We start from the raw sequence: 27,442 nt of genomic DNA, 5'->3' as shown, positions 1-27,442 counted from the left end.
ATTGTTGCAGCGCAATTCACGGTAGACAGGGGTCGCAGCTGTCCTATTTTACATCTTTCTGACTACAGTAACTTGACTGACCAGTGTCAAGGGTCTGGCTGTAGGCTTGCACTTATTCGTCATATATCACAATACAATAACAATGAAATCATTTTAACAATAATATTTTATTAAACATATTTTTATGAATTGAACATATATTTACTATGTTGAACTGAAGATAAAACATATATCTAGTCATCATGGGTTATTCATAAATTCACGTAAACCGGCACTTGTGTTTATAATGTCCTGGTATCTGTCGTCACCCGTTTAAACCCACTTGTTTATCAAGCAAACCCAGTCTTAATCTTATCTTCATAACATCGTTTAGTAGTCTCTCTCTCTCTCTCTCTCTCTCTCTCGTAAATCCTCTCTGTTTGGGTTGAAGTTAAAATGCGGAAGTTTCCGCCCAGCAAAGCCACTGATACCGCGAAGATGAGGATTGCGATGCCATCAGCGATCATCCCCGCTCCGTCCTGCTATACGCGGCTCTGCGTGGACTGATATCAGACTCGCATGGCTTCACTGCCAGCGTCAGAGCGAAGAGCATTCGCTCTCAAAATCAACAGGTAATGTTCATTTCCTTTGGCTGGACCTCATAGCTCGTGCACTGACTGATCCCAGGGAAGCTGAGCTGACTTTTGGAGCTGTCTGTTTGTCTGCAGTCAGTGTTAAATCTACAGGGAGTTTGGGTGAATTCCGGAACAGGCAGCTACACGTTTGGGATAAGCTACAAGTCTGGCACCAATAGACTTGATAGTCTTGTGAGTCTTATCAATTATTGCTATGTGATGTTAAAGAGAAGTTCATGAGTTACAGCGTTGATACAGCATATTTAATGTTATGTTTAGTATGGAAATCTCATACACTCTTAGACATCTCTACAAAATCTCATACACTCATCTCCTTTTAAAAATAATCCTTTTCAACGCACAAAATGTTCTTTAGATTATAAAATGTTCTTCACACTAAGAAAAAAAAACCTATTCTTTTAAGAACTTTTCACTGAAAGGTTCTCTGGGGAACCCAAAATGGTTCTTCTGTGGCATCGCTGTGAAGATTGTATCAAGTAAGTTTTAAACTGCAGTATTAATAGCAACCTGTCACTTTCAGTATGCAGATGGTCTACATTCAGATACATCTGAGCTGTAAAAGTTATTGAAGTTCATATGCTTACAACATACCCCCTTCAGGCTAAAAGAAAGTACGAATGAAAGAAAGACTACGGCAATGCATTTCAGAGCAATTTTCATTCATTTCCGTGTAATTCTAAAATTGGAGCTCCTGTCTATTTGATCATTTCCCCCTTCTCTCATCTGCTTATTACAGCTCAGCACTGACCCGTTAGCTGTCAAGTTAAAGTGGAAGTTTGCATTGTTCCTGTTTTATCGCACAACAGGTGGGGAGGAAATGAATTTAAAGACATAGTGGAAGAAGGGAGTCCGGTATTAAAACAAAGGGAACAAAGGGCTCGTATACAGGGTAATGATCCGTATTCTGTCTTGTGAGTTTATGTCACACAGGCACACAAAGGTTCATTCATAGCACAACTGTCATATGCCACACTCAATTTGTTTCTGCAGATTATGGGAATCACGCAGTGGAGTCAGTCCTTATGCATTTGTGATATTAATAAGCTGATTCATTTTGCTTTTAGTCACATTGTGTGACTAAAAGCAAAGCCACTAGTTTTTCTGAGTAACTCACAGATTATGTGTTTTCTCAGTTGTAAGTAGGCTAGCGTTACATGGTGGTTGAAGCGTATTGGTTGAGGCTTTGGAGTGGTATCACAGATACTGCAGGTGTGATCTGTTCTACACCAAAATGTCATCGCGATTGTGCACTGAATCCAGTGCACTGTCTGTGCAATATGTGTATGTTTTGAATGAAAAACGTTTTTTAAATCACAAATAATAAATATTCGGTGTACATCGCCCCCCATGAGCACTTAATGGCTTTGTCAAAGCTGAAAAACAGTGTTTCATGTCCAGTAGCGTCCTGTATCAGCACAATTGTTATTGTGCTGGATTGGCATCAGAATTTAATATCCTCGCTTGTATTTGGAATCAGATGGAAAGCAAAGAAACTACATGAAAAGATTGTAGGGTATGCACAATATATCAGTCCCATATTGATAATATTGGATATTTAATTGTGCAGCTCATTATTTTTGCATTTATTACCTTTGCATTATCTAAAAGTAACTTAATATTAATCTTTACACTAATAATTTAATAAGTGTTAAATGAAATCTTTAGCAAATATCAAATGAATATCCATTTTTCAAACATATTTTTAATATACATTATAATACTGTATGCATGAATTCAACACACTTCATTACTGTTTTTTTTTATTTTTTTTATTTTGACAAAATATAATAGAATTTTAATATCAACCATTTTTTGATTATTTGCCATGATTTAAAGGGTTAGTTCACCCAAAAATGAAAATTACCCCAAGCTTTACTCACCCTCAATCATGGGGATCTTAGTAGATTTCTACTAAGTAGAAATTAGTAGATATAACCTAGAGCACACTATTCTGTTGTCAGGGCAGTATTGGGTAACTATGATTAAGTAATTAAAAGTCACCATTTTACTTCCTCTTTGTAAGAACACAAAAGGAAATTCCAAATGACTCATTGATGGTAAAGAGAGATTATAAGCAGTTATAGAGAATATAGATCTTAGTGTCTCTAAAACAAAACCAAGCAAGCACTAAAAATCCCTGAGCTGGTCAGCCAACAGAATGATTCCCAGATTTTCATTCAAGTGCAACCTAACCAGTGCAATCCACAGGGGGCTTGATACTTGCTGTGGAGGCAGCTGCTGTATTGCACAAGCTGAACTCGTGCTGTCTCGTGCGGACAGGGGGGAAAACGTCAGCGCATACGCTGCAGATTTCTCTTGGCCCATGCAACACCCTCCATGTCCCTTCTCATTTTCAGTGACCACACATTTATTTGCATGAATTATGCATGAAAAGTCCTCTGAGCACAGCTGTGTTTTGTTATGAAGAAGGGTGGCCTGGGGTTTTTGTTTGCTCTTTATTCCGTCGTCTTTTCATAATCCTTTGATTTTTCCAGGCGCATTTCACTGTGAGAAGTGACATTAAATGTTTAAGGACAGACAATGTGATGAAAACAGAATGTAATGAGACGTGGCAGACAATAAACGAAAGCCCTCAGTCAGCAGAAAGGCTGTAGTTGAAGGAAATGCTTGCCATATCACGAGAATAGTTCTTAAATTTCAGCCATCTTCAGCTGATGTTGACCTTCAAGGGAAGTTCCACACTAAAGCAGTGCTCTTGCACAATACTGTTATGAGGCTCCCTGACCCACAATCATACTTGGCTGAGACAACTAAGACAAACAATCATAGTCCGCTCTCTTTGGAATGTGGCTGACGCTGTCATGGCTGTAATTGTGTTTTACAGAGGGTTTGTCATTGTGCTCCATCTGTAATGGGGAAAAATAAGAACAAATGTTGATTTCTGTTTTGTTTTTGTTCGGGAAGATTTCACTGTTGGTTATTGACAACTGCATGTCCAATGGAATTCTTTCTGAATGTGTATTTTATCTACATTACATTGAATTGAAAGTTTAATTAGAATTAAGTCAATATAGTGCACTACAGTTTGGAGTCAGGAAGATTTTTTTTTTATGTTTTGACAAAAAATTAATACTCTTCAGTCTTCATAATTTTCAGCAAGTATGCATTAAATTGACCAAAAGACAGTAAAGACATGTATAATGTTAAAGGGTTAGTTCACCCAAAAATGAAAATTCTGTCATTAATTACTCACCCTCGTGTCGTTCCACACCCCTAAGACCTTCGTTCATCTTCGGAACATAAATTGAGATATTTTTGATAAAATCCGATGGCTCAGTGAGGCCTCCATTGACAGCAAGGCAATTAACACTTTCAATGCCCAGAAAGCTACTAAAGACGTATTTAAAACAGTTCATGTAACTACAGTGGTTCAACCTTAATGTTATGGAGTGACGAGGATACTTTTTGTGCGCCAAAAAAACAAAATAAGGACTTTATGACAATATCTAGTGATGGGCGATTTCAAAACACTGCTTCCTGAAGCTTTACGAATCTTTTGTTTCGAATCAGTGGTTCGGAGCGCCAAAGTCACGTGATTTCAGTAAACGAGGCTTCGTTACGTGATAAGTGTTTTGATATTTCAGTGGTTCACCACTTAGGGGAGTGACTTTGGCAGTTTGATACGCGCTCCGATTCACTGATTCAAAACAAAAGATTTGTAAAGCTTCGAAGCTTCATGAAGCAGTGTTTTGAAATTTAATTTTTAGTTTTTTTGGCGCACAAAAAGTATTCTCGTCGCTTCATAACATTAAGATTGAACCACTGTAGTCACATGAACTGTTTTAAATACATCTTTAGTAGCTTTCTGGGCATTGAAAGTGAGCACTGAGCCTGATCAGATTTTATGAAAAATGTTCCGAAGATAAACAACAGGTCTTACGGGTGTGGAATGACATGAGGGTGAGTAGCCTAAGTAATGACAGAATTTTCATTTTTGGGTAAACTAACCCTTTAAACAAGATTTCTATTTTAAATAAATTATATTCTCCTGAACTTTCTATTAATCAAAGAATCTTGAAAAACAGTTTCCACAAAAATTTGAAGCATCACAACTGTTACATACTACATTAATAATAAGAAGAAATGTTTCTTGTCAAATCAGCATTAGAATGATTTCTGAAGGATCATGCGACACTGATTGGAGTAATGATGATGCTGAAAATTCAGCTTTGATATCACAGGAACAAATTACATTTTAAAATATATTCAAATAGAAAACAAGTTATTTAAAAAATAATATTTCACAATATTACTGTTTTTATTGCATTTCTGATCAAATAAATGCAGCCTGCATAAAAATATTTAAAAAAATTGTACTGACCCCAAACTTTTGAACGATAGTATTTACACTAGAAAAGGACATGGGCTGATATTAGATATTTAATTGATTTCGTCTGTTTTAAGATTTAGATGATCATTTAGCACTAAGTTAAAGTGATATCGATACATTATGGCAAAGATTAAACCCTTGTATAGCTAACCACAGCTCTATTATGTTGGTAATCTAACAGTTTTGGTTACCATTGACATTTTTCCTGTTTGAAAGAAGTGTCCCTTTAAGGGCGCAATTTCAATATTGGTGCATCCTTGATTAAAAAAACATACAGATGTATTTTAAATTGATGTGGCGAGATGCTGGAAAAACAAGACATGACTAAATGACCAAAGGCGTCTGTTTGACGTGTGACCAGCAATTTAAAAAGTAGCACAGACAGAACTTGCTCCAACACTTCCCCTTCACCCTTCAGAAGTACTTCAGTACCTGTTTAAGTAATCAGTCGAGTAGTCAAAATGACCCAAATGTCTGTAGAATACAAACAATTACCATAAGATTGCATTACAAAAGATTTATGATCATTGTAATCATCATCAAAAAGTCATAACAATCCCAGGAGAGAGACGGATGTTCATAAAGTGTGAGCTCTTTGCATGTTGTGTGTGTTTGTTTGCATGAAATGTTCCCTATAATCACAGCTCCTGTCAAAGTTGATGGAGAAGGAGGGTCAAATTGAGACTCCTCTCTCTGCACCCTATGTCATTATCTCCAGTGCTGAGAGCAGTCCATGATAACACAGAATTTTATTGTGATGAATATTCCAGTCATACTAAGACTGTAACATTTTTGTGGATAAGAACGGTAGCTCCCACCCATCGTAGCCTTTCATGTTTAATTGTTTTTTCTTCAACACTTACAACTGCAACAGAATGCCTGGTTATTCCATAAAAGATCTGCTGTTATGCAATAAACAGCATTCCGTCTTTGATTTTATAGACAAATGTGATTTTTGCTTTTAATCTTGCATAAGGTTTTACACAATGATACAGCGTTTCGGTGAGATATTACACCAGTTTGACCTTTGTTCCGTAAGGACATGCACTATTATGTTGTGTGTGTTAAATACTCTGCAGTATTCTGTGATCTAGGCTGCATGCTATAATTCACACCTGTTTGTCTTTGCTCTGCGGTTTAGACCATTTGCATGCTGTCCTGCCCTAGACTTGACTTAGTAGTTTGACTAGAAGTCTGTGGCTGATGTTGTGGATCTAGAAAAGCAGTGACAAATGAAAACCTATTTAATAATTCAACAAAATCTCCTTTAGTTTTTAAAAACTAGTCTCTCAAGTTGATTTTTTGTATTGGCACAATTTACTGAACAGAGTCCTGAAAAACAAGAACAACAGCTACAGCATTTTTAACTTAACGGATGAATTTTGTAATGTTGTGTTTGAGGTAAAGCATTTTTACCTCAAACATGTTGAATATAAAGTGCAAATGATTACAGAAAGCCCTTTATCCTACAACAGACAATCCGTGGAAATGTGTTTGGGGGGAAACATAACAGCGTTATGAATGGTGACCCATTTTTGGGGGGCTTTTTAAAAGCGGGTGCACAATAGCACTCTGTTGTATTGCGGCCCGGAAGGCTGGCTGCCAAATTCAATACCTCTCCGCTTCTGAGGCGAATCCTTCTGCTAATATCAATGGAAGTTCGGAGGAAAAACAGGCTGCATTGTATGAATTGTTGGCTGAGACACTGTGGGAATGTGACTGAAGTGATTTGTGAAAATGAGTATTGTCTCAGCTTTAGTGGTAACTTGGTTGTAGTGTTAGTGTAAGGTAAAATAACAACACTGAGTCGGAGTTTAATTCATTTCTAGGCTAGCCTGGAGTATGTGTTCTAAATTCAAAGTAAATGTCAGTCATGCTGTGTCATTTTTACACTGTGAATTTTCATTTAATCAGTGATGCTGCAGCACGACGGGGAAATCTGGGACACTGTCTGCCTGATTTATTTATTTTTTTTCTACTTTGCCTGAAGTGGTTAGGAGGCACAGGTGCACAGCTGCGCTCACATGCACTAACTCATCATTAGCGCACCCTATCCAGTGATCATGGGGGAACATGTCATTAAGAGTGTCTAAATCAGTTTACGCTTCATTTGGGAATGTCACAGCGTGCTTCTCAAAAGCTGATTACTGTTTGTTACAGAAGGGTTTGTTGTTGTGCTCACCTCTCAGCCAAAAGTTTACTGTGGAGTTTCTGATATCACACTCTATTTCGTCAATATTTGAGGAGACAATAAAATGTCAACAGCATTGATAATAATGTAAGTATGACCTTAAGTATACTGTAACAAAAAGAATCATGGGAAGCTTTGGGATGATGGTTAAGAAGACAGGCTGATATGGCAAATGTTGTGGATTCAAATCTAGCGGTTGATTGATAGGGATATTTTAAGTTACTGATAACTTGAAAGCGAGGTAGAATATTGTTGTAATATTTCTTAAAAATAAAGGTTTTAACACAGTGATGCCATAAAAGCACTGTTTGGGAGTAAAGCATTACAAGTAACGTAATCGGATTACTTTGAAGTAACTAGTAAAGCAACTTCAAATAAGTAACGCAAGTAATGCTGTGCAAACATGATGTATTTCTATGTAGTATTGTAGTTCTAGATTAAATATTAGCAGGCACTCATCTCACTTGTACAAAAACAGATTCGGTATTCCTCAAAATGAATAACAGTGAATGAGTAAAAACAGTGCAAACTCAGAATATTATGATATTAAAAAGTTTGTGGAATACTTTAAAAACAATGTTCCTCAACGTCAAATTGCAAAGGCTTTGCAAATCTCATCATCTACAGTACATAACATCATCAAAAGATTCAGAGAAACTGGAGAAATCTCTGTGTGTAAGGGATTGGATGCCCGTGGTCTTCGGGCCCTCAGACGACACTGCATCACTCATCAGCATGATTGTGTCAATGACATTACTAAATGGCCCCAGGAGTATTTCCAGAAACCACTGTCGGTAAACACAATCCGCCGTGCCATCTGCAGATGCCAACTAAAGCTCTATCATGCAAAAGAAAGCCATATGTGGACATGGTCCAGAAGCGCCGTCGTGTCCTGTGGGCCAAGGCTCATATAAAATGGACTGTTTCAAAGTGGAAAAGTGTTCTATGGTCAGACGAGTCTAAATTTGACATTCTTTTTGGAAATCACGGACGCCGTGTCCTCCGGGCTAAAGGGATTTCGGGAGACCTTCCAGTGTGTTATCAGCGTTCAGTTCAAAAGCATCTCTGATGGTATGGGGGTGCATAAGTGCATACAGTATGGGCAGCTTTCATGTTTTGGAAGGCACTATGAATGCTGAAAGGTATATAAAGAGCAACATATGCTCCCCTCCAGACAACGTCTATTTCAGGGAAGGCCTTGTGTATTTCAGCAGGACAATACAAAACCACATACTGCAGCTATTACAACAGCATGGCTTCATCGTAGAAGAATCTGGGTGCTGAACTGGCCTGCCTGCAGTCCAGATCTTTCACCTATAGAGAGAAATACGTCATAGACGACCACAAACTCTTCAGCAGCTGGAAACCTATATCAGGCAAGAATGGGACCAAGTTTCAACACCAAAACTCCAGAAACTCATTACCTGGATGCCCAGACATCTTCACACTGTTTTGAAAAGAAGAGGAAATGCTACACCATGGTAAACATGCCCCCGTCCCAACGTTTAAAAAACGTCCCAACATTTCCGGAATTCGGGTTGTACTTTATGTAATTAATCTTACTTTATTAACCAATTAATTATTAACCAATGTTTTGCTGCTGACCTTTGATGATCCGATTCAACCATACGAATAAGCAAAAATGACTTTAGTTAAACACCACATTTGTGTTTCTTTTTTGTTGTTGTTTTTATTGCTGAAGTAAGAGTATCAAACTTTCTTCTCCTGCATCTTATTTTTCTGCAATCCAGAATGGCAGCACAGCTGAAAGGTTTGTTTGAGATGCGCCCTGTACTGTTACAGGTGTGAATTTGAATTTCCTTCAGCCTGAGGCTTATTTATTTCACTTTTAGTGTGAAAGGGCCTTTTGAACTTTTTGTTGTTGTTAAAAAATAAACAAGCAAGCCCAGCCCAGGTGAAAAAAGTAATGCAATAGTAACTAAGTAACACAACTGCTTTTTTAGGGAGTAAAGCAATATTGTAATGCATTACTTTTAAGTAACTTTCCCCAACACTGCATAGAAGAGCCATTTTGGGTTCCACAAAAAACCTTTCAGTGATCAGTTCTTAAAACAATTCTTAGTGTGAAGAGCATTTTAATTATCTAAAGAACCTTTTTCCCCTATAAAGAACTTTTTGTGCAATGAAAAGATTTCATTGATGTTAAAGGTTCATCAAGGAGCCACTGATGCCAATAAAGAACCTTTATTTTTAGAAGTGTGTAAAATAAGCTAATACTGTTTATTTTTTATTTAAAGCAGTTGATATGTACACCTATACAGTGAAATGTAACTTTTTTTATTTTACATAATATTTAATTAGTTCACTAAAAATATCTGAAAACTATGAAAGTCTGTTTCCACCAGTTTTTTTTACTCTACTGTATCTCACTTTACGCTATATATCTCACAATTGTGACTGTTTTCAGAAATGTGACTTTATATTTCTATTGTAACTTTATTTCTCACAAATTTTATTTTTTGTAATTGAATTGTGACTATATCTCACAATTATAACCTTTTTCTACTTGAAATTTTGATTTTATATTTCACAATTGCAACTTTATATTTAACAGTTACGACTGTTTATCCCACAATTCAGACATTTTAATAATTGCGACTTTCATAATTGTGACATGCATTTATTAATGTAATTAATGTAAAAATGCAAAGAAAAAAATATACCTTTTAAAACAATGCAAGTCTTTACAGTTTTCAGTAGGGAGTAGAAATTGTAGATTATCCATTGACAGGTCTGTTGGCAAACTTTGAAACGAGGGACACTTAAATCGTTCAAGTGGACAGAGTCATCGGTATTTCAAAATGGCCAAATATTGGGCAATTCTTCAACCTGGGTTACGTTTTCCAAAAGCATTGTGAGCCAAGTTGATTGTAGAAACCATTGGTGTCAATGGTTCTACGATCTACTTAAGCTTACGATTCTTTTAGGAAACACAGCCCAGGGTGATTGTATTGGTTTATTATTCATATCTAGGTGAGGGTGACCATGAACTACACAGTTACAGAGCTCTTGATATATTACTGTAACCTAAGCAAGTCACTTAACTTCAGGTTGATGAGGGAACTGTGTCTAATGAGGAGTAATGTATGAGGTAATGGATGGGGAGATTCATTCAGTGTTTGTAACTTTGCGTCACACACACATTCACACAGAAAGGAGTGTCTAAACAAGCACTTGGTGTCTGTACAATACCTCCCCCTGGAGAATAATCCAGTGTTGCACCTATCTTTTCTGTTTCCTCTCTACCCTTTTCATACTTGTCTCTCTCTCTCATCTCAGGCACTCTTCGGCAGAGATTCGGAGACACTTCAGTGGGATCAGCCATGGTTCCCTGCCGCACCACCGGCACAGTTACAGCGCCTCTGCTTCTTTCTGCGTCAACATAGTGAGTGATGCACTTTCACTGATCGATACTTTAATAGAATCGACAATAGAGTTACTTCACAGAAACAAACCTGTACATACCAAGAGGTCATTCGTAGATTATACATGGATGTATTATGAACAGTTTATTCTGTATGTGATAATGATTGTATGTAAATGTCTGTGACATCACGGTCTAATGCAGTTTGATTGTTGATGATTATTTGTTACACTTCTCTCTGGAATACTGCACTCTGATTGGTCAGTCATGGCATTGAGCAGTCAAAAGATTTTGTATAATGATTAAAAAATAATTTATTTGATTTATAATTAAAAAAAAACAATAAATGCATAAAATATTTTATAAAACACACACACACACACACACACACACACACACACACACAAATATATAAACCTTGAAAGAATTTTATATATGTGTGTGTTTGTGTATGTATATACATTTTATATAAATATATATAATATATATATATATATATATATATATATATATATATATATGACACACACACACACACACACACACACACAACATACACACACACAAACATACAATTTGGCATGTTTCATTGCGTTATCACAAATAAAACAATTGACTCCAAGCACAACTATGCAATATGCTTACAAAAATCACATTTTTAATAATATTCGAATAAAGGGTGAAGATGATTTTCCTAGGCCGGACATCACTTTTGGCCAGTACTGTGTATAAACGTAAAATTTTTCTTTCTTATATTTAAGATATAAGTCCCACAAATGTGTGTATGCGAATATGTTTGTGGTTGAGCTGGTTAACCTGTGTGTACTTCCTGTCTGCTGAAAATGGGTCAGAGCCTAGCCTACCAGACCACTGCAGCTGGTGCCTTCCAGCTTATACACACACGCACACACATATATACACACACGCACACACATATATATACACACACACACACACACACACACACACACACACACACACACACACACACACACACACACACACACACTCTCTCTCTCATCTTTAATATCCATGGATTTTAGAAGCTGTTGTCTTCATATTCACATAATCTTCCCTGTGATGTTTTCCCATTTTTCACATTATAGACAGACTGCAATGAAAGGCAAATTGAAACTGTTTTTAATCCCAAGAATTTTTCATTAATATAACAGATTATATTTCAGTAATAATGCTTTAAAATGATTGATAAGTAGTTATAATTTTGATATTTGAGAAATTCAGTGGGTTACGCATTATAGCGCCCTGATGTGTACACGTTTCTTACAGCATGATAAACCAATAAATTTAGCTTTCATTATTAGTTGTTTATTGTAAAACAGTTATAATTTTAACCAATAGCATGGCACAATTTAACAAATTAAGTATTTTATTATGGTTTACCATCTGCATTCTTACTAGTTATCTCACCGCCAGCAAATTTTAAAGCTCTTAACCACTGTAAACATACAAAAATGGTCCACAATACCTTTCACTTTTTGACAGTGATCACGTAATTCCTTCAAAGTTTCTTAAAGTGGAGAGCAAAACTTTGGCATTGACCCATAATTTGATTTTAAGTTAACCGGCGTTTGCTTTTGACTCGATTATGAGTGCTTATGTGCCCCTGCTATTTCACCATAGCTAGTAAGGGAAGTGGTTGTGATGTCACATCCTGCTTTTGGAAGCCCTAAAAAATAGAGTGCTTCATGTGGCTCAAACCTATTAAGGAAGAGTTGCAGAAACAAGTCATTTTTATTTCCGGGCAACGCCATCTTGTCAGTTGCCCCGTAGTTTGTTCGCAAGAAGCATTTGGTGAGTATTTTCTTTCATCCATTTCAGATGCACTTGTTCTATCTGATGTAGTTTGGTTGCATTCAATTGGTAGATGCAGAATTGAAACTCTAAGCTAAATTTACACAATGCACGCAGACTGGGTGGGTTATATTAAGCTTGATGGTGCTGAATAAAGAGCAGGAACTGTTTTGTGGTTGCCTCCATGTTTTAAAGAAACACAAGTAGGCCTCCAGATGAAAAACTTACTTTTAAACCTGTGTATTATATGATGCAGATATATGAAACAGTCAGTTTTTGTAAATATTTGTTTCCCATCACTGGTTTAGAGTGAATGGGGTTAGATGATCTACAGAAATAACACTTCCACCCATAGACCATAGAGTATATCATTGTTTATCGGCAGTTACACTGCTCCTCCCGTCAACTGCTGATGTACACAAACCACACAGCAAAAAAAGTTTGAACAGTTTTTATATTTAAATTCAGAGCTTTTTCACAGTCATTAATATGTCCAAGCTTTGTTCCCTGTACTACCTCAGGTGTGACACTAGAGATATAAGCAAGCTCTTATACAGCCTGTTTCCACCTTTGAATAAAAAAATAAAAGCTAATAGGCTTTACTCATTATTTACTATTGTGACTTTATTTCTCACAACTGCAGCTTTATTTTTACATACTGTATTTTTATATCTGTTATTTCAATTTATTTCAAACTATTGCTGCCTATAATTCTCAGTATTGTGGTTTTAATTTTCACTGTTGAGACTTTATTTCTCACTAATGTGACTTTATACTTCAAATTTGTGTTTGTTTTTGATAATTGTAAATTTATATCTTGCTGTTGCATCCTTGTACTGTACCTCAGGATCTTCAGTATTTTGCAATATATCATATTTTTCAATGTTTCTCTTGTGTCTTGCAAAAAGTATAAAGTTCTCTCTGTTACCTTTTTTATCTTTTACTCTGCTTAGGCTTCCATAGAGATCAGATCAATGTTTTTCCTAAGATAAATGCTAAATGCTTCAGACATAATGTTCATTGTGTCACAAACTTATCTAAACTAGTTGATTATCGATTTCTCCTGTGATGGTATTCAATGTCTACACCTTTAAATGCTTTTCAAGGTGTGTCAGTGTGATACTTGGTTTTGAAAGTGTTTTATCAGAATTGTTCTAGTAAGACCTTGTGTTATATAGGGGCATGTTTCAGATAACTGATAGTGTTGTTGTACAACACTTTTGCAAAAGATAAGAGAGAGGCCCTCACTAGACCTCAAGTGTGTTTGAGACATTACATAACCAGTTGCTAGGGTTATAATAAAGTTGTGCTTTATTAAATCCTTTATTTGACATGCTTTTGTCTCTTTCTGCAGGCTAGCATTGGTTTGATGATATTTATGTCCAATATGGTTCTGATTAATCCATCTCTATGAAACATCTCATAAAATCACAACCTTGCAGGGCTCCAGACTGCGCCTAAAACGGTCGCATTTGCGACTAAAAATATTAATTTGCCAGTGATATTTTTGCTGAGGTCACATTATGACTGTAAAATTTGCATGTTGTTTGCGTGTTCTGTGACCAGTAGCCTATCACATCATTTGTTGTGTTGAGGTAATTAAATGAGATGCTGCCTGTGAAAGTTTTAAAATATGAATGGGTAGAGAAAATATCACATACCAAACAGACGCCAAAGAACTAGCATTGATAAAAGCAGACTGTGTTGTCGCCTCGCGTCGGTGCAAAAAAGCTGCATTTGAACACACAGTTCTGCTCCTGCGTAAAGGAGACAACTGCCTATTTCTTCATATAAATTCGTCTATATTTGTCATTCAAAAGGGGAAACCGGCTCTGCAGACTGCAGATACACACAATGCAGATGCAGCGCGTGCTTACCGTTTGAATATCAGTCATGCTGATCACCACTCCGCTCATGCTCATCAGATAAATTTAAAGTCATAAAAAGTCTTCAGTACCTTAAATGGTATAACAAGAGTATTAATGATCATTTTAAGGCGTCTTATATTTTGTGGATGGAAAAACAAATCGCGATATTACCTAATGTGATTATTAACATTGATTTCATTAAATGTGAGTGCTGCATATTTTAAAGTCAAAAGATGGCGCTGTTGTGCGTTCTTCAGGCTCTCGCAGCAGCGCTTCAGAGCAGCTCGCAATCAATGATTAGCGCACATTAGTCAAACGATTGCTTAAGAACTAATGCTGATCAATTATGACAAAGTTTACTTTATATTATTCATATTGTAATGTGTTGTAACGCTTGTAACAACGTAGCTTTTTTTTTTATCTTCCTCATCTGAACTTGAATAAGCAGCAAAAGGAAAGCACATGCATTTCAAAATAAGAGTCCCGCTGTATTTTGGCCTGTTCATTAATCAAAGTCGCATGTATATCAGTTTCCCTTGTTTGTTATTTGGTTACACAAACCAAATTTAATATATTTATATATTTATTTCCATATATTTATATTTATTCTCATTTGATTCAAAGTAAACTGTTGTTTATTGCTTGAAATAAATGTTAATACTGAAATAAAAATTTAAACAGCCATGTTTAAAAACAATCAAAAATAAAACTAAAAACAAAACACACACACAAAAAAATAAATATTAAAACTTAACGAAAAATGAAAGCAGAAAATATAAAAATCTAATCAGATTCAAAATATTAATTGAAACTATAATGGTATTAAGTGAAAATATTCATTTCCCAGAAAAATCACAAGATGAAAATGCTGAAACTGTAAAAGGGATATATATATATATATATATATATATATATACACAACAGGATGACTAGTGATTTAAAAATTTAAGTTCATTATGTGGCTCTTAACTTTTTTTGCGGCCTGTTTTTTCCCCCCTATAGGAGCCAATGGCTCCTTTAATGAATTTTTTTTTTTCTGGAGCCCTGCCTTGTTTTGTTGATGATCTTCAGCAGGTCTAGATCTGTCTGCCTCAAGTCATGACAGAATGCTCTCTGTTCCAGTCTAGCTTTTTACTAACAGAGTAATACAACTGTAGGCAGTGCATTTTTTTTACTGCCATGGTCTGAACATGTCATCAGCTTTAAAATGATTTATTGCTTCTAACCTCCTTCTTTGTTTCATTTTTTTTTTTATAGAGGTCATAGAGCGTTCTAGTTCTCTCTCTCTGTGTGTGTGTTTTATATTTAGCTCTTTCATTAGTTGTTAAAGAAGGAGTTTAAATGCATGTCTTATTTGATGGACAACTAGTATTGTATTAGATTGAATGCTTTAGTGCCAAGAGAAGTACAGCAGTTATGCATTCATCTTTGATGATGGTCTCTGGCCTCTGTTTGCTGCCACTATTTTCGATTAGTATATTTTATTAACTTTTTTTTATTTCATTAATAAAGTAAAAAAAAAAACTTAAATAGTTTTTAATAAAGTATCCATTCCTACACTTTTCACTATCTACTTTTGCTTCATATTACTGACATTTTGGATTATGTCTCAAATGCAACAGGTGATGTCTTAAAAATATCAGAGGGGTTTTCATAGTCCCTGATGCGTCCAAACCATCAAAGAGCTCATTTTATCATTATTATTATTATTATTATATATTTTTGATTGTATGTCCTGGTTTTCTTTATAGCCTCAGTCATATGAAGCAGTTGAGCCGGTGGACCTGGATGAGTTCCTGATGTCACAGCTGCGCAGTGGAGATGCTGAGCTCATGCAGGAGCTGGGGGAGTTTCCTGATGACGACCTGGAGGTGGAGCTGGTGGAGAGGGAATGCAGGACCATCCGCCCCTCTGTCGCTGAGGAAGGGTAGGTGCTGCTTGATGCTCCCTGTTGGGGTTAAGATGGTCAACTAGATACATTTCAGTGTTTGTACTCTACAACTCCTTTGAAACTTGTGCAGTCGATGTGCCTATAATGCAGTCTAGGTAGGCAATTCACTAGGTTTCAGCTTTTACAATTTTCAGCTTTAAAGTGCCCCTATTATGTCTTTTTAAAGGTTCCTAATATTGTTTTGGGAGTCTCCTACAACAGGTTTACATGCATGCAAGGTCAAAAAAACACTTTTATCAATGAATTTCACCTCGTAAATGATTCGTTCGAAGCAGTTCAAAGAATCAGTCTCTCTAAACCCCTCCTTTCCATGAGCCTACACTGCTCTGATTGGTCAGATTGGTCAATACTTTGTGATTGGTCTACTGCGCGCTACTGAGCTATCAATTCGCAAAACATTGTATACAATGTATGAACAGAAAAGATAGCATCGATTTTACCGTATCAATTCGAGCCCGACGATGAAACGTCTGAAGTAGTCGATCAACCAGAAACTGATTCGCAATCACGACTGGAGTACGACGTTTCTATATGGTAAGTGTCACCTTAGTTTGCATTATTTATAAGACGTGATAGCAGCTTTATGTAGGTGCACCTGTGGGAACTGTATCAGAATGCCAAGCGAAGCTGAAAACCTCTAACATAAGATAAACAGGACTCAGAGTTGCCAATTCATGTGTGAAAATGATGATTCTTGCTCTCTGAACCATTCTTTCACCATTTTAACCCTGATAAATATTGGCATTGTCATCCTGGATGGTTGTTCCTACATGGTTGTTTAAGAATCGAAAAGCTACACTCCATCTTTAAGGGTTAAAAGAACTATTGCCAAACGTAAAACATGCTAGAAGCATAATAATCACTGTAATAATGATCCATTCATAGGTTATTAAGTATTTGCATATTAAAATCCAAACAGCAACCTTTTTTTTTTTTTTTTTTTTTGGCTGGGCAGTGTAGTTAACTAATGTTATCAAATTAAACCTTATAGTAAAGTGTTACATTTATTTTTAAAATTTGTATTTTATTATTGTTGTTGTTGTTATAATAATTGTTATACTACTCTAAAAATATTATAATCTTTGTAATCGCTTTAAGCATTGTTATCTGCTTGTTAAGTATAATGTTACCCGCTCATCCTTTCCGGGTCAAAATGCTGCCAAACGCAAACCACAAATGGTGCTAATATACACTCCCGGTGTCCTGTAATACTACAGAAAAAATCATGATCCTAACCTTTATCTCTGTACCGAAATCCCAAATGGTCAGGGAACACCGTGAGCCCTAAGACTGTAGTGTACACTGTAAGTTTTTAAAAGCTTAGCTTAAATGTGATATATGAATAAATAGTGCTCATAAACAGCTGTTGAAGAAAAGTATTCTCAATCGAAACAAGTAGAGGCTTGAACCCGGAAACAGTATTCCTTACTTCATGACTTCATGGATAATGTGTATGTTTGCGTGTCTCCAGAGTGGAACTGGATCCCCATGTGAGGGATTGCGTTCAGAGTTACACGCAGCCCTGGCTGGTGGTTAGCAGAAGGTAAATCCCCAGACTTTATTTCCTGAATTTTAAATATTCAATTTAAATACTCAAAAACCATAACTCAAAGAAATTACATCAGACACACAGGTACTATAATGATTTTGTTTTTTTTTGTTTTTGTGTTTCTTATTCACAGAACTCAGGGTTATGGATGGATTGCGTACTCCGAGAGGAGTAATTACAAAGTATTACAGAGACAGACATTTGAGTCTGACGTTCAGCCTGACAAACAAGAGCAACAAGTAAGCACAGTTTATAAAACCTTTCATCTTATATACACATGCTATTTTACAGCAACAAAGCAGCTAATTGGGATTTTTGTACACATCGTTATTAGAGTCACTCAAGTATGCCACCCAATCCTATGGGCACTTATCTTCCCAATTTTTATTTGTAATTATTATTATATCAAAGGGATAGTTCACCCAAAAATGAAAATTCTGTCATTATTTACTCACCCTCAGGTTGTTCCAAAACTGTACAAATTTCTTTGTTCTGTTGAACACAAAAGAAGATATTTTGAAGAATGTGGGAAACTGAACCGTTCTGGGGCACCATTGACTTCCATAGTATTTTTTTTTTCCTGCTATGGAAGTCAATGGTACCCTAAAGCGGCCTGGTTACAAACTTTGTGTTCAGCAGAACAAATACATTTATACAGGTTTGGAACAACTTACTTGAGGGGGAGTAAATGATGACAGAATTTTCATTTTTGGGTGAACTAACCCTTTAAAGCCTCTAAAGTTTGTCACCACCCATCCCATTATGTGTGTTCAATTCCATACAAAATGAATAAATTTCCTCTTAATTCAACGTAAAGAAATAAACAGATGAAAAGAAGGAGGATAAAATAAACAGAATCTTTCTCTCAGGTATTTTTTTTTTTTCTGTTTGTCCCCATGACCACCATCTTGGCTCCATCCCACCCCTGTTTGTCAGGGTCCAGGGACATAATGAGGCATGAATATTCATTCTGTCCCCACTTCTTCCGTCCCATGCAACTTTGCCAAGATTTAATTATCCAGACCACAAAGATTTGTTTCACTCCATGTATTTTTCATGAGTTTACATTGAGTCTGCGGGAACACCAAGATCCTCTCTTAGTTTTGGATCCTTTAAAAGGCCTCCGCATTCACTGCAGGGGTTATTAGCAATCCAGAGGAGTACCAAAGGCCCTGCTAGCCAGCTCTCTTCTGTGATGTGTCTTTAAGCAAGTAGATTAAGAATACAAATGGTAGGGGAAGGTCTATTCCACAGACTAGACGCAATGCATCATGGGAACCCTGCATGATGCCCACTATCAGAGCTAGTGCATATGGTTCTTATATTTGGCGATTAACTGAAATCTCTCCTAGGGTTTTGAGAATTCATCCATCTCAAAGGCTTATGATCTTCCTGGAAAAAAGGCATTAGTCTCAGAACTTTACAGAGCTCCTCTGCTCTAATTCGCATGCAGCTATGTGGCATTGCTAGTTCAGTCAGTAATCAAAAGACATAAGATCGGAAAATAGTTCATTCTATGTGCTGCTTTGTTTTTCATTGTACTTTTGACACTGAAGAGAGTCCAATAATGGAAGTGAATGAATGAACTGGATCTAAACCTTTTAGCTTGTATATGCTCTTAAAGGGGCCATGACATGAGAAACCAAATTTGCCTTGATGTTTTGACATATAAGAGGTCTTTGTACCATTAAAACATCCTGCAAGTTTCATAGCTTAAAACATTCTCCTCATTATAAACAAAGCATTTAATCAATTGTTTTGATGTTGTGGGATCTGTGGCGTCACATGGGCAAACACATTTGCATATGACTGCCTCCAGAGTAAGACATTGACAAATAGTTATACATCATCACACCATAGGCCCCGCCCACTTGCATTTAGTCACTTAAAGGGATAGTTCACCCAAAAATGAAAATTCTGTCATTATTTACTCACCCTCAAGTAGTTCCAAACCTGTATGAATTTCTTTCTTCTGCTGAACACAAAGGAAGATATTAGATCTCGCCCCCATTTACTACCATAGTAGGAAAAATAAATACTATAGTTGAGGGTGAGTAAATGATGACAGAATTTTCATTTTTGGGTGAACTATCCCTTTAAGGGCATTTGCCTACACTGGATGTGAGTGTCGCTTCAAAAGCAAATAAAACAGTAAACAAGTATTATAAAGACAATTTTTATATTGAATCATTAAAATTTGATAAACATTACTTATTTTACAATTTTAATTTATATATAAACTTTTTAAATTGTGATAAATGTGAACTTTCCTTATTTTTATTATTAATTTTAATTTTTTATATATATAAACTTTTTTTAAATTGACAAATGTGTAAACTACTTTGTTATTATTCATTATTTTATTTTAAACTGCTAAATTATTTATGTTATATATAAACTTTTCCTTAAACCTCCTAGCACCCTCTTTTGGCCCCCTGTGCCAGTTTGAAAACCATGATATCTAAATGTCGCTCCATATATCCTCTCCTGTCCCCTCAGGAAAAGTCGCCGTCCCTGTCAGCACTGTGTGGTGATTCAACTCGGACCACCCTCACATCCTCAGACTTCAACTTACGGGCACTACAGCCGGACCGTCGTGTGGACAGCCTCTTGCGCTTCAGCAGCCCGGAGGAACTGGATCGCTTCAACCAGGAGGCCAGACAGAGCAACCGCTATGGCGAGCTCTTTGGCCTCTACCCTCCTATGGATGAGGTGCAGCACTTGCTTTAAATACAGCCTTAAATGTTAAACTATGTTCTTTACAGGATATTCTAGAGTGTTTTATTTTTGTGAACATTTTGTGAATTAGAAACTAAATATCTTATAATAATCTTTAATCTACTCATGAATGTTTACAGGAGGATGCAGTAGCAATTCGGCCCATTCCTGACTGTCCCAAAGAGCACTTTGGGCAGAGGATACTAGTGCGATGCCAGAGCATCAAGTAATACTTCTTCACTGTCCACTATTATTGATTATTTTCTCTGAATGGTTGTTCTCACTGTATGACTGAAGTTTAAACTTGAGAACTTCATTTCTTCTATTTGCAACTTTGTATCTCTTTCTTATTTTAAAACATATCTCACAATTACCCATTTTATTTTTTACTTTGAGGTTGAAATGATCTCCATAGTTTGTATGTGGTTTTGAGAAAATGTTTTTCCTTCTACAGATTTGAGATTGAAATTGAGCCTCTCTTTGCAACCATGGCCCTCTATGACCTAAAGGAGAAGAAAAAGGTCAGTTTATGATGGTTATCTTAAAAGCTATGAATAAAAAACTAAAATATGTGGTGTATTTTTGTATTTTGACCCTTTTGCTTAAACTCCTTTGCTTAAGCTAGGGAGACATAATTAATAAATATTCTTCTTGTCCATGTTCTTCCTGTTAGTCCTCCCACATTCCTCGACTTCTGTCTGAACAAAGCTGGATTTTAATGAGACATTTTCATTATTCACTGCCATAAACATTGTTTTGTCAAAAGTTAAATTAAGATCCTTGGTATTTAATTTTCTTTCTTAGTGTGTGTAAACGTCTAAAACAACTTGATTATAAAGTAAAAAATGGGTCATAAAATATAGTCTATAAAACCAGTGAACATGAAACTTAACAACAAATTTAAGAATGTCTTGGACTGACAGTCATGGATCTTAGGGAATTAGTGAGTTATGATGTAAACTGTAAATGCAGTGGCATGTGTATTTCCATATTAAATGGACAGACAGCAGATATATTTGGGAAAAATATCCTGAAGTATTATATTAATCCTCTTTAGCTTTAGCTTTGACTGAAGAAGGTTAATACACGAGACCGACCAGATGATTCATGCTAAATAGGGACTTTATGCAGGATGGGTTTTTTCCATGGTTTGGTGTAGAGAGTGTTTTGGATGGGAGGAATTACCCATTTCATAATGTTAAGAGAGAAAAAACATCATTTAAAATTCCTGATATGCCCGAGTAAGGCTTTCTTTGATTTATCACAATGTTGAAGATGACTTGTCAGATTGAGTGAGATTCAGAGTTCATTTAAGGGGAAACTATGCTAATGTGACTCTTAGTGAAGTGTCTTTCAATTCTGATTGGTTCACTCTGCCTGAAATATAAAGAAGTGTTTTCGTTCATTATGCACCCCAATTTCACTTCTGCTTTTCTTTAGCGATTTTGTAAAAGCATTAGCAGGCTGGTTGTTTCATGCTATCCATTGCAAATCATGGTATATATATATTTTTTTTCCTTCAGATTTCAGAGAACTTCCACTTTGACCTGAACTCAGATCAGATGAAGAGTTTCCTGCGACCCCATACTCCCCACATTGACACCTCCACTTTGGCCAGATCTGCAATTTTCTCCATCTCCTACCCCTCTCCAGACATCTATCTGGTCATTAAGGTAGTCTTGAGTAAATGTCTAGGTCATTTTAAATATTATTATAATGCGTAACCTGATTATTTTGATATTTATCATCTTGGTTTTGAATATATATTTTAGCAACAAGTGAAAAATCAATATATTGGCCAGTCTGATTAATCCACAGATGTTTGGCCATTTTGAGACGTTGTCAATTAATAATAAACATTTTATTTGTTTTGTTTTTTTTCAGTAAAGTCTGAGTAAAATGTCATAAATTTTATGTACATTACCATTCAAAAGTTTGGGGTCGATTTATAAAAAAAAAAATAAAAAAAAATAAAAATAAAAATAAAAATATTGAAAGGCTAAAATTATTTTAGTTATTCATTCACTATAGTTTAAAAAATGGTAATAAAATATGACAAGATCTCAGAGTTAAACTGTGTCAGAAAAATATAATCCTAATTAAAGCGATGAGGAATTGAAATGAGCGATGAAAGGGCCCTCGCACCCTGGGCCACCGCCAGGAAAACAGTGGGTGGCATGCATATAAGCAAGTAAATACAGGAGAAATATGGCAAAGTCATTTTGATGCACCACACTTCCTGCTGCCAACAGGTGGCGCTTTGACTATAACTGAATATTGGCATATAGATGTCTTCAGGCCAGGACTCTTATCACACATGTGAAGTTTGGGGCAGATCCGACACCATATGCCTGAATTACAACAGCTTCCTCTTTCATGGCGAAACATCAGACTTTGTCAGGCCGCCACAGACACACCCTTCAGCGAAAAGTCTAGATCTTCGCAATTTAACGTCGCAAATGCCTTTAGATTAGACTGACTAAATATGATGTTGATCTGATTAAAGCTCTAGGAGGAGTTTGGTAAAGTACAACGTCTGGAAATGGCAAAAACTGCAAAAATTTTGCAGAGAAAATTTTAAATATCTCAGTTCCTGTTGGGTTTTCAGATTTTGCACCCAGGGATTTTTTTGTAGGTATTGGGCTGTTACACATGTCTACCCAATTTTATACCTGTACGTGAAACGTAGCACGAAGGGCGCTTAATTGAAATTTTGTAGGTTGTGCTATCGAGCCATTTTGCCACACCTAATTCTGACACCCATATCAGATGTAAATTTTCACCACTTCTGACGCGTGTGCAAAGTTTCATGAGTTTTTGAGCATGTTTAGGCCCTCAAAAATGCGATTCATTCCAGAGAAGAAGAAGAATTGACTGAGCAATTCCAATAGGGTCCTCACACCATCGGTGCTCGGGCCCTAATTATGTCAGATAACGCTTAAGCAAAACATGGTCAGGTCAAAGTGTCTGAATCATTTGATTCCTAATTTTTATCAATTTTACTGGTAGTCCACTGTATGAAGAATTTTTGGGTATAATATGTCACAGTTGACTTTATTTTGCTATTCTCACTTACATAAATGAACTATAGTGTCCTGCACTCACTAGTAAAAATATATCAAAAATGTCTGAATAATTTTTTGGTTTGACTGTGTGTGTATAATGCATAATATATCTAAAATGTTTTCTAAAAATTTTTTGTCTTCAGTGTCACATGATCCTTCAGAAATACTGACTTGGTGCTGAAGAAGCATTTCTTCTTATTACTATTTATGATGAAACACATAGTAGTGTATATGTGTCTTTGTATCTTTGTCAGTGACCTGCTCTGTAGATATCAGTCCATATCAGGACCACTAGTATCGATAGCAATGATTCCTCATAATATTAGAAATTATTATGGAGATGATGATGGATGGCAGAGTTGTGTAACAATAGCGTTATTAATAGTGTGTTTGGTGTTGTGTATGTGTAGGTTGAGAAGGTTCTTCAGCAGGGAGAGATCGCAGATTGTGCTGAACCATATATGTTACTGAAGGAGAGTGATGCTAAGGTAACCACTGAAAAGGTCTCTTTCTCTCATTGTTAATGTACACAACATGGCCAAAAGTATGTTGACACCCATACTAATTATCGGGTTTGGCTAGGGTCGTGACAATGCCCCTGTCTGGTGGGGAAGAACAACTTCAAAACCCTACATCCATGTGCCAACATCTAATGAAAAGCTTTCCCAGAAGAGTAGAAGCATGGATTTGAAATTAAATGTTCAACAAACACACAAGAGTTGGTTGTTAAGGTGTCCATTTACTTATGGCCATAAAGTGTGTATAATTTAATCAATTCTTTTTCAAATTATAATAATCTACATGCCAAATGTTATGATAAATAAAACCACTCTGTTTTTATGAAGCTCCATCCTTTTTCTGTGTCCTTTAGAACAGAGAGAAGCTGGAGAAGTTGAAGAATCAGGCGGAGGGGTTTTGTCACAGACTGGGCCGCTACAGGATGCCATTTGCCTTCGCCACGGTCAACATCATGAGTGCCATCAACTCCACACTGGAACGAGACACAAGTGACACAGACAGTATAAATGGTAAGATATTGAATAGATGAATACCAGTGGTCTATTAATATATTGTATCACCCTTCTAAAAGTTTAATCCGTAATTATGTACAATTCTGAATTTCGGCACAGGCAGGGGTGGTTTGGAAAAGAAAGGATTGCCCAGACGTAACTCTGACAGATTCAGCATGATGGAGGACAACTATATCCTGTCTGGCTTCAAACCAGCTGTCACCACGTGCAACTTCATCAAGCAGGTATTGCTTGCACAATTCAGAGTGAACAGAATAGTCAACAAAAAATTTTAGTGGGTTTTGGTTTTATCCATCTGAAATACTTTGTGAAAAGGGTGTTTCATAGTGCAGCTATGCTACCAATCAAAAGTTTGGAAGAAGTCTGATTTAGTGCTCAAGAAACTTTTCATGTTATTATCAATGCTGAAAACAATTAATATTTTTGTGGCAACAATTATTATTATTATTATTTTTTTTTTTCAGAATTCTTTGAATAGAAAGTTCAAATGAACAGCATTTATTTGAAATAGAAATCTCTTGTAACATTGTTGTAACATTTTTGATCAACTTGATGCATCATTGCTGAATAAAATTATTAATTTCTGAAAAAAAATCTTACTGTCCCCAAACCTTTGAATGTTAGTGTAGGTGGGTGTGGTCTCTAGGTGGCTGAAGAGGTCAGGGTTGCCAGGTTTTCACAACAAAACCCATCCAATTGCTATTTGCCCAATCGCATTTCAGGGGGGTCCCCCAGTAAAAATAATGTTCCGGGGGGTAAAATCCACGTTTTTGGCATAGCTTCTCTGGTAAAATTCGCATTCCAGGTGTTAAATATCATGTTATTTGGGGTTGCTTCAACCCGCCAACATGAAAAACAACACACGGCAGTGTTAAAGTAGCCCAATTCCACGGGGAAAACCACAGACTTGGCAACACTGGAAGAGGTGGGACTAAAAAACAAGAGGCCTTGATGATGTTAGCTGACAAGGAAAGTTGTTTCAAAGCCAGAGGAAGTTATTGCATTTTAATGAAGATAAATATTTGTTGTTGTTTATTTATTTATTTTTTAATAATATGCGCCAATGATTTGTTCACAATAATACCAAGAACAGGTATTAAAGGAGATATGATCAATTTAAAATTTTCAAGAGTTGCGTATTTCAGAACAGTGCTTTACTGTTGAACAAAATCCAACCTTGTTGAATTGAGTTGATTTGAATTTGAGTTGCTCACCTTGAGTGCATTTTTCCATTCTTCTCATTCTTCAGATTAATTGGTGCCTGCATTCTTCAGCTATCTCTAGCTAATGTTACACTGCATTTTTGCGACATTTATCATCTGAAGAATTATTCTGCTGTTCTCCATAAAATAATCCAGACCCATTTGAAAAGATGTTTAATATGTGAAATATGTGCCGGCAGGAAGGAGAGCGTCTGAGCGATGAGGACCTGTTCAAGTTCCTGACAGAAATCAAGAGGTCGTCCAATCAGCGACGTGTTAAATTCATACCTGGTGAGCAGACGTCTCAAGTGTGCCTTTTTGCTGCCCACTTTTTTCCACAGAAAATCGTTCTATATCATTCATCATACATGTATGTTGTTTGATAGGCTATCTGAAACTGGAAGTGTCTCCAGTGCCGGAGACAGTGCATGGGTGTCTGTCCCCTGAACTGATTCCAGTGAAGCCTGTGTCTGAGAAAAATCAACGGCTGGTTAAAGAGGTGCTGGAGTTCCCTTCCAGTGAAGTCTATGTGCCTCACAGTATATACCGGTAATCCCTCTCTCTCTTATACACACACACACACACACACACACACACACACACACACACACGAACTGTCAAGCTGAGATCCGTAATCAGTAACCTTGAATGAATCTTAGTTCTAAGTAACAATGTTTGTCAGAATTTTGGAGGGCAGAACTGCGGTTGATATGATTAGTCACTCATTGACTATGAAAACAAATAGGTTGAGTGCTTGAAAAACTGTGTGCATATCAGTGTTGCCAGGTCTCATACCAGAAAAAGCACTCTGGTCTTACAAAACAAGCCCAAAATAAGAAACTTGCCTCACCTACAAAAGCAGCCCTGTTTTTTGTTTTTGAGGGACAGGAGGATTGTTTAGATTATGAATTTTTGATTGATTATGGAAAAAGTACAATTTATTTGATTAATTGTAGGATAAACTTGCATTAAAAACAACTGCTATATGGAAATAAACCAGACAAAAGCACAACAGGAAATCTCATATTTATAATCAATTTTAGGAAGCATGCTGGTTTCAGCTAGTTTCGTACTTGATATCAGTGCTGAACTCTGGGTGGTCTGCGCCATCTAGTGGTCAGTTCTTGTTTTTACATTCAATTATGGAGTTCAAATGTTAATTTTATGTTTATGTTACAGGAACCTGCTGTACGTGTATCCTCTGAGGTTGAATCTTACTAATCGTTTGACTTCAGCCAGAAACATTACGGTTAAAATCCAGTTCATGAGTGGTGAAGACCCCAGCTGTGCCATGCCTGTGAGTGCAAAACCACATTTATGTGTCTATATGTGTGTCAGAAATATATTGCATTTTCATTGTAATATAAAAAATATTATATTAGAGTTATAATGTTTTTTTATTTATTATGATTACAATAAATTAATAATAATAATAATAATAATAATATATTGTTTTATTATAACATAATATCATAGAAATATAACAAAAATATATAACCATTGCATTTACATTGTAATATAAATAATATTATATTAGAATTATAATGTATTTTATTTATTATAATTACAATAAATTAATAATAATAATTGTATTATAACATAATAATATAATAGAAATAAAATAAAAATCAGGTTAGCTGGGTTCCAAAAAATATCAGTAAGATTTGAAAGTAGAAAGTGGTTT

General features: G+C 36.1%; 1 protein-coding gene across 5 annotated transcripts in view; it reads left to right on the top strand.

The window, feature by feature from the left end:
- The first annotated feature begins 398 nt into the window (after nt 1–398).
- The window catches only part of dock8 (dedicator of cytokinesis 8), a 52,522-nt gene continuing 25,478 nt past the window's right edge, over nt 399–27,442 (top strand). Inside the window, exons 1-17 of one of the 5 annotated variants that reach the window (XM_051901839.1) lie at nt 475–611; nt 708–806; nt 10,478–10,583; nt 15,994–16,169; nt 17,665–17,736; nt 17,876–17,981; nt 20,242–20,454; nt 20,601–20,686; nt 20,915–20,981; nt 21,984–22,133; nt 23,936–24,013; nt 24,108–24,281; nt 24,397–24,553; nt 24,656–24,780; nt 25,959–26,049; nt 26,145–26,307; nt 26,938–27,055. In XM_051901839.1, the coding sequence (XP_051757799.1) occupies nt 16,042–16,169; nt 17,665–17,736; nt 17,876–17,981; nt 20,242–20,454; nt 20,601–20,686; nt 20,915–20,981; nt 21,984–22,133; nt 23,936–24,013; nt 24,108–24,281; nt 24,397–24,553; nt 24,656–24,780; nt 25,959–26,049; nt 26,145–26,307; nt 26,938–27,055 (1,728 nt within the window). In that variant the 5' untranslated portion in view covers nt 475–611; nt 708–806; nt 10,478–10,583; nt 15,994–16,041. Of the gene's footprint in view, nt 612–707; nt 807–10,477; nt 10,584–12,251; nt 12,375–15,993; nt 16,170–17,664; nt 17,737–17,875; nt 17,982–20,241; nt 20,455–20,600; nt 20,687–20,914; nt 20,982–21,983; nt 22,134–23,935; nt 24,029–24,107; nt 24,282–24,396; nt 24,554–24,655; nt 24,781–25,958; nt 26,050–26,144; nt 26,308–26,937; nt 27,056–27,442 lie in introns of those variants that run through there. The other 4 variants (XM_051901836.1, XM_051901837.1, XM_051901838.1 and 1 more) reach the window with 4 other exon arrangements.

The sequence above is a fragment of the Ctenopharyngodon idella genome, chromosome 8, assembly GCF_019924925.1.
Source record: "Ctenopharyngodon idella isolate HZGC_01 chromosome 8, HZGC01, whole genome shotgun sequence".
NCBI classification, from domain to species: domain Eukaryota; kingdom Metazoa; phylum Chordata; class Actinopteri; order Cypriniformes; family Xenocyprididae; genus Ctenopharyngodon; species Ctenopharyngodon idella.
The sequence above is the reverse complement of the archived record's forward strand: the minus strand, read 5'-3'. Positions and strand labels throughout refer to the sequence as shown.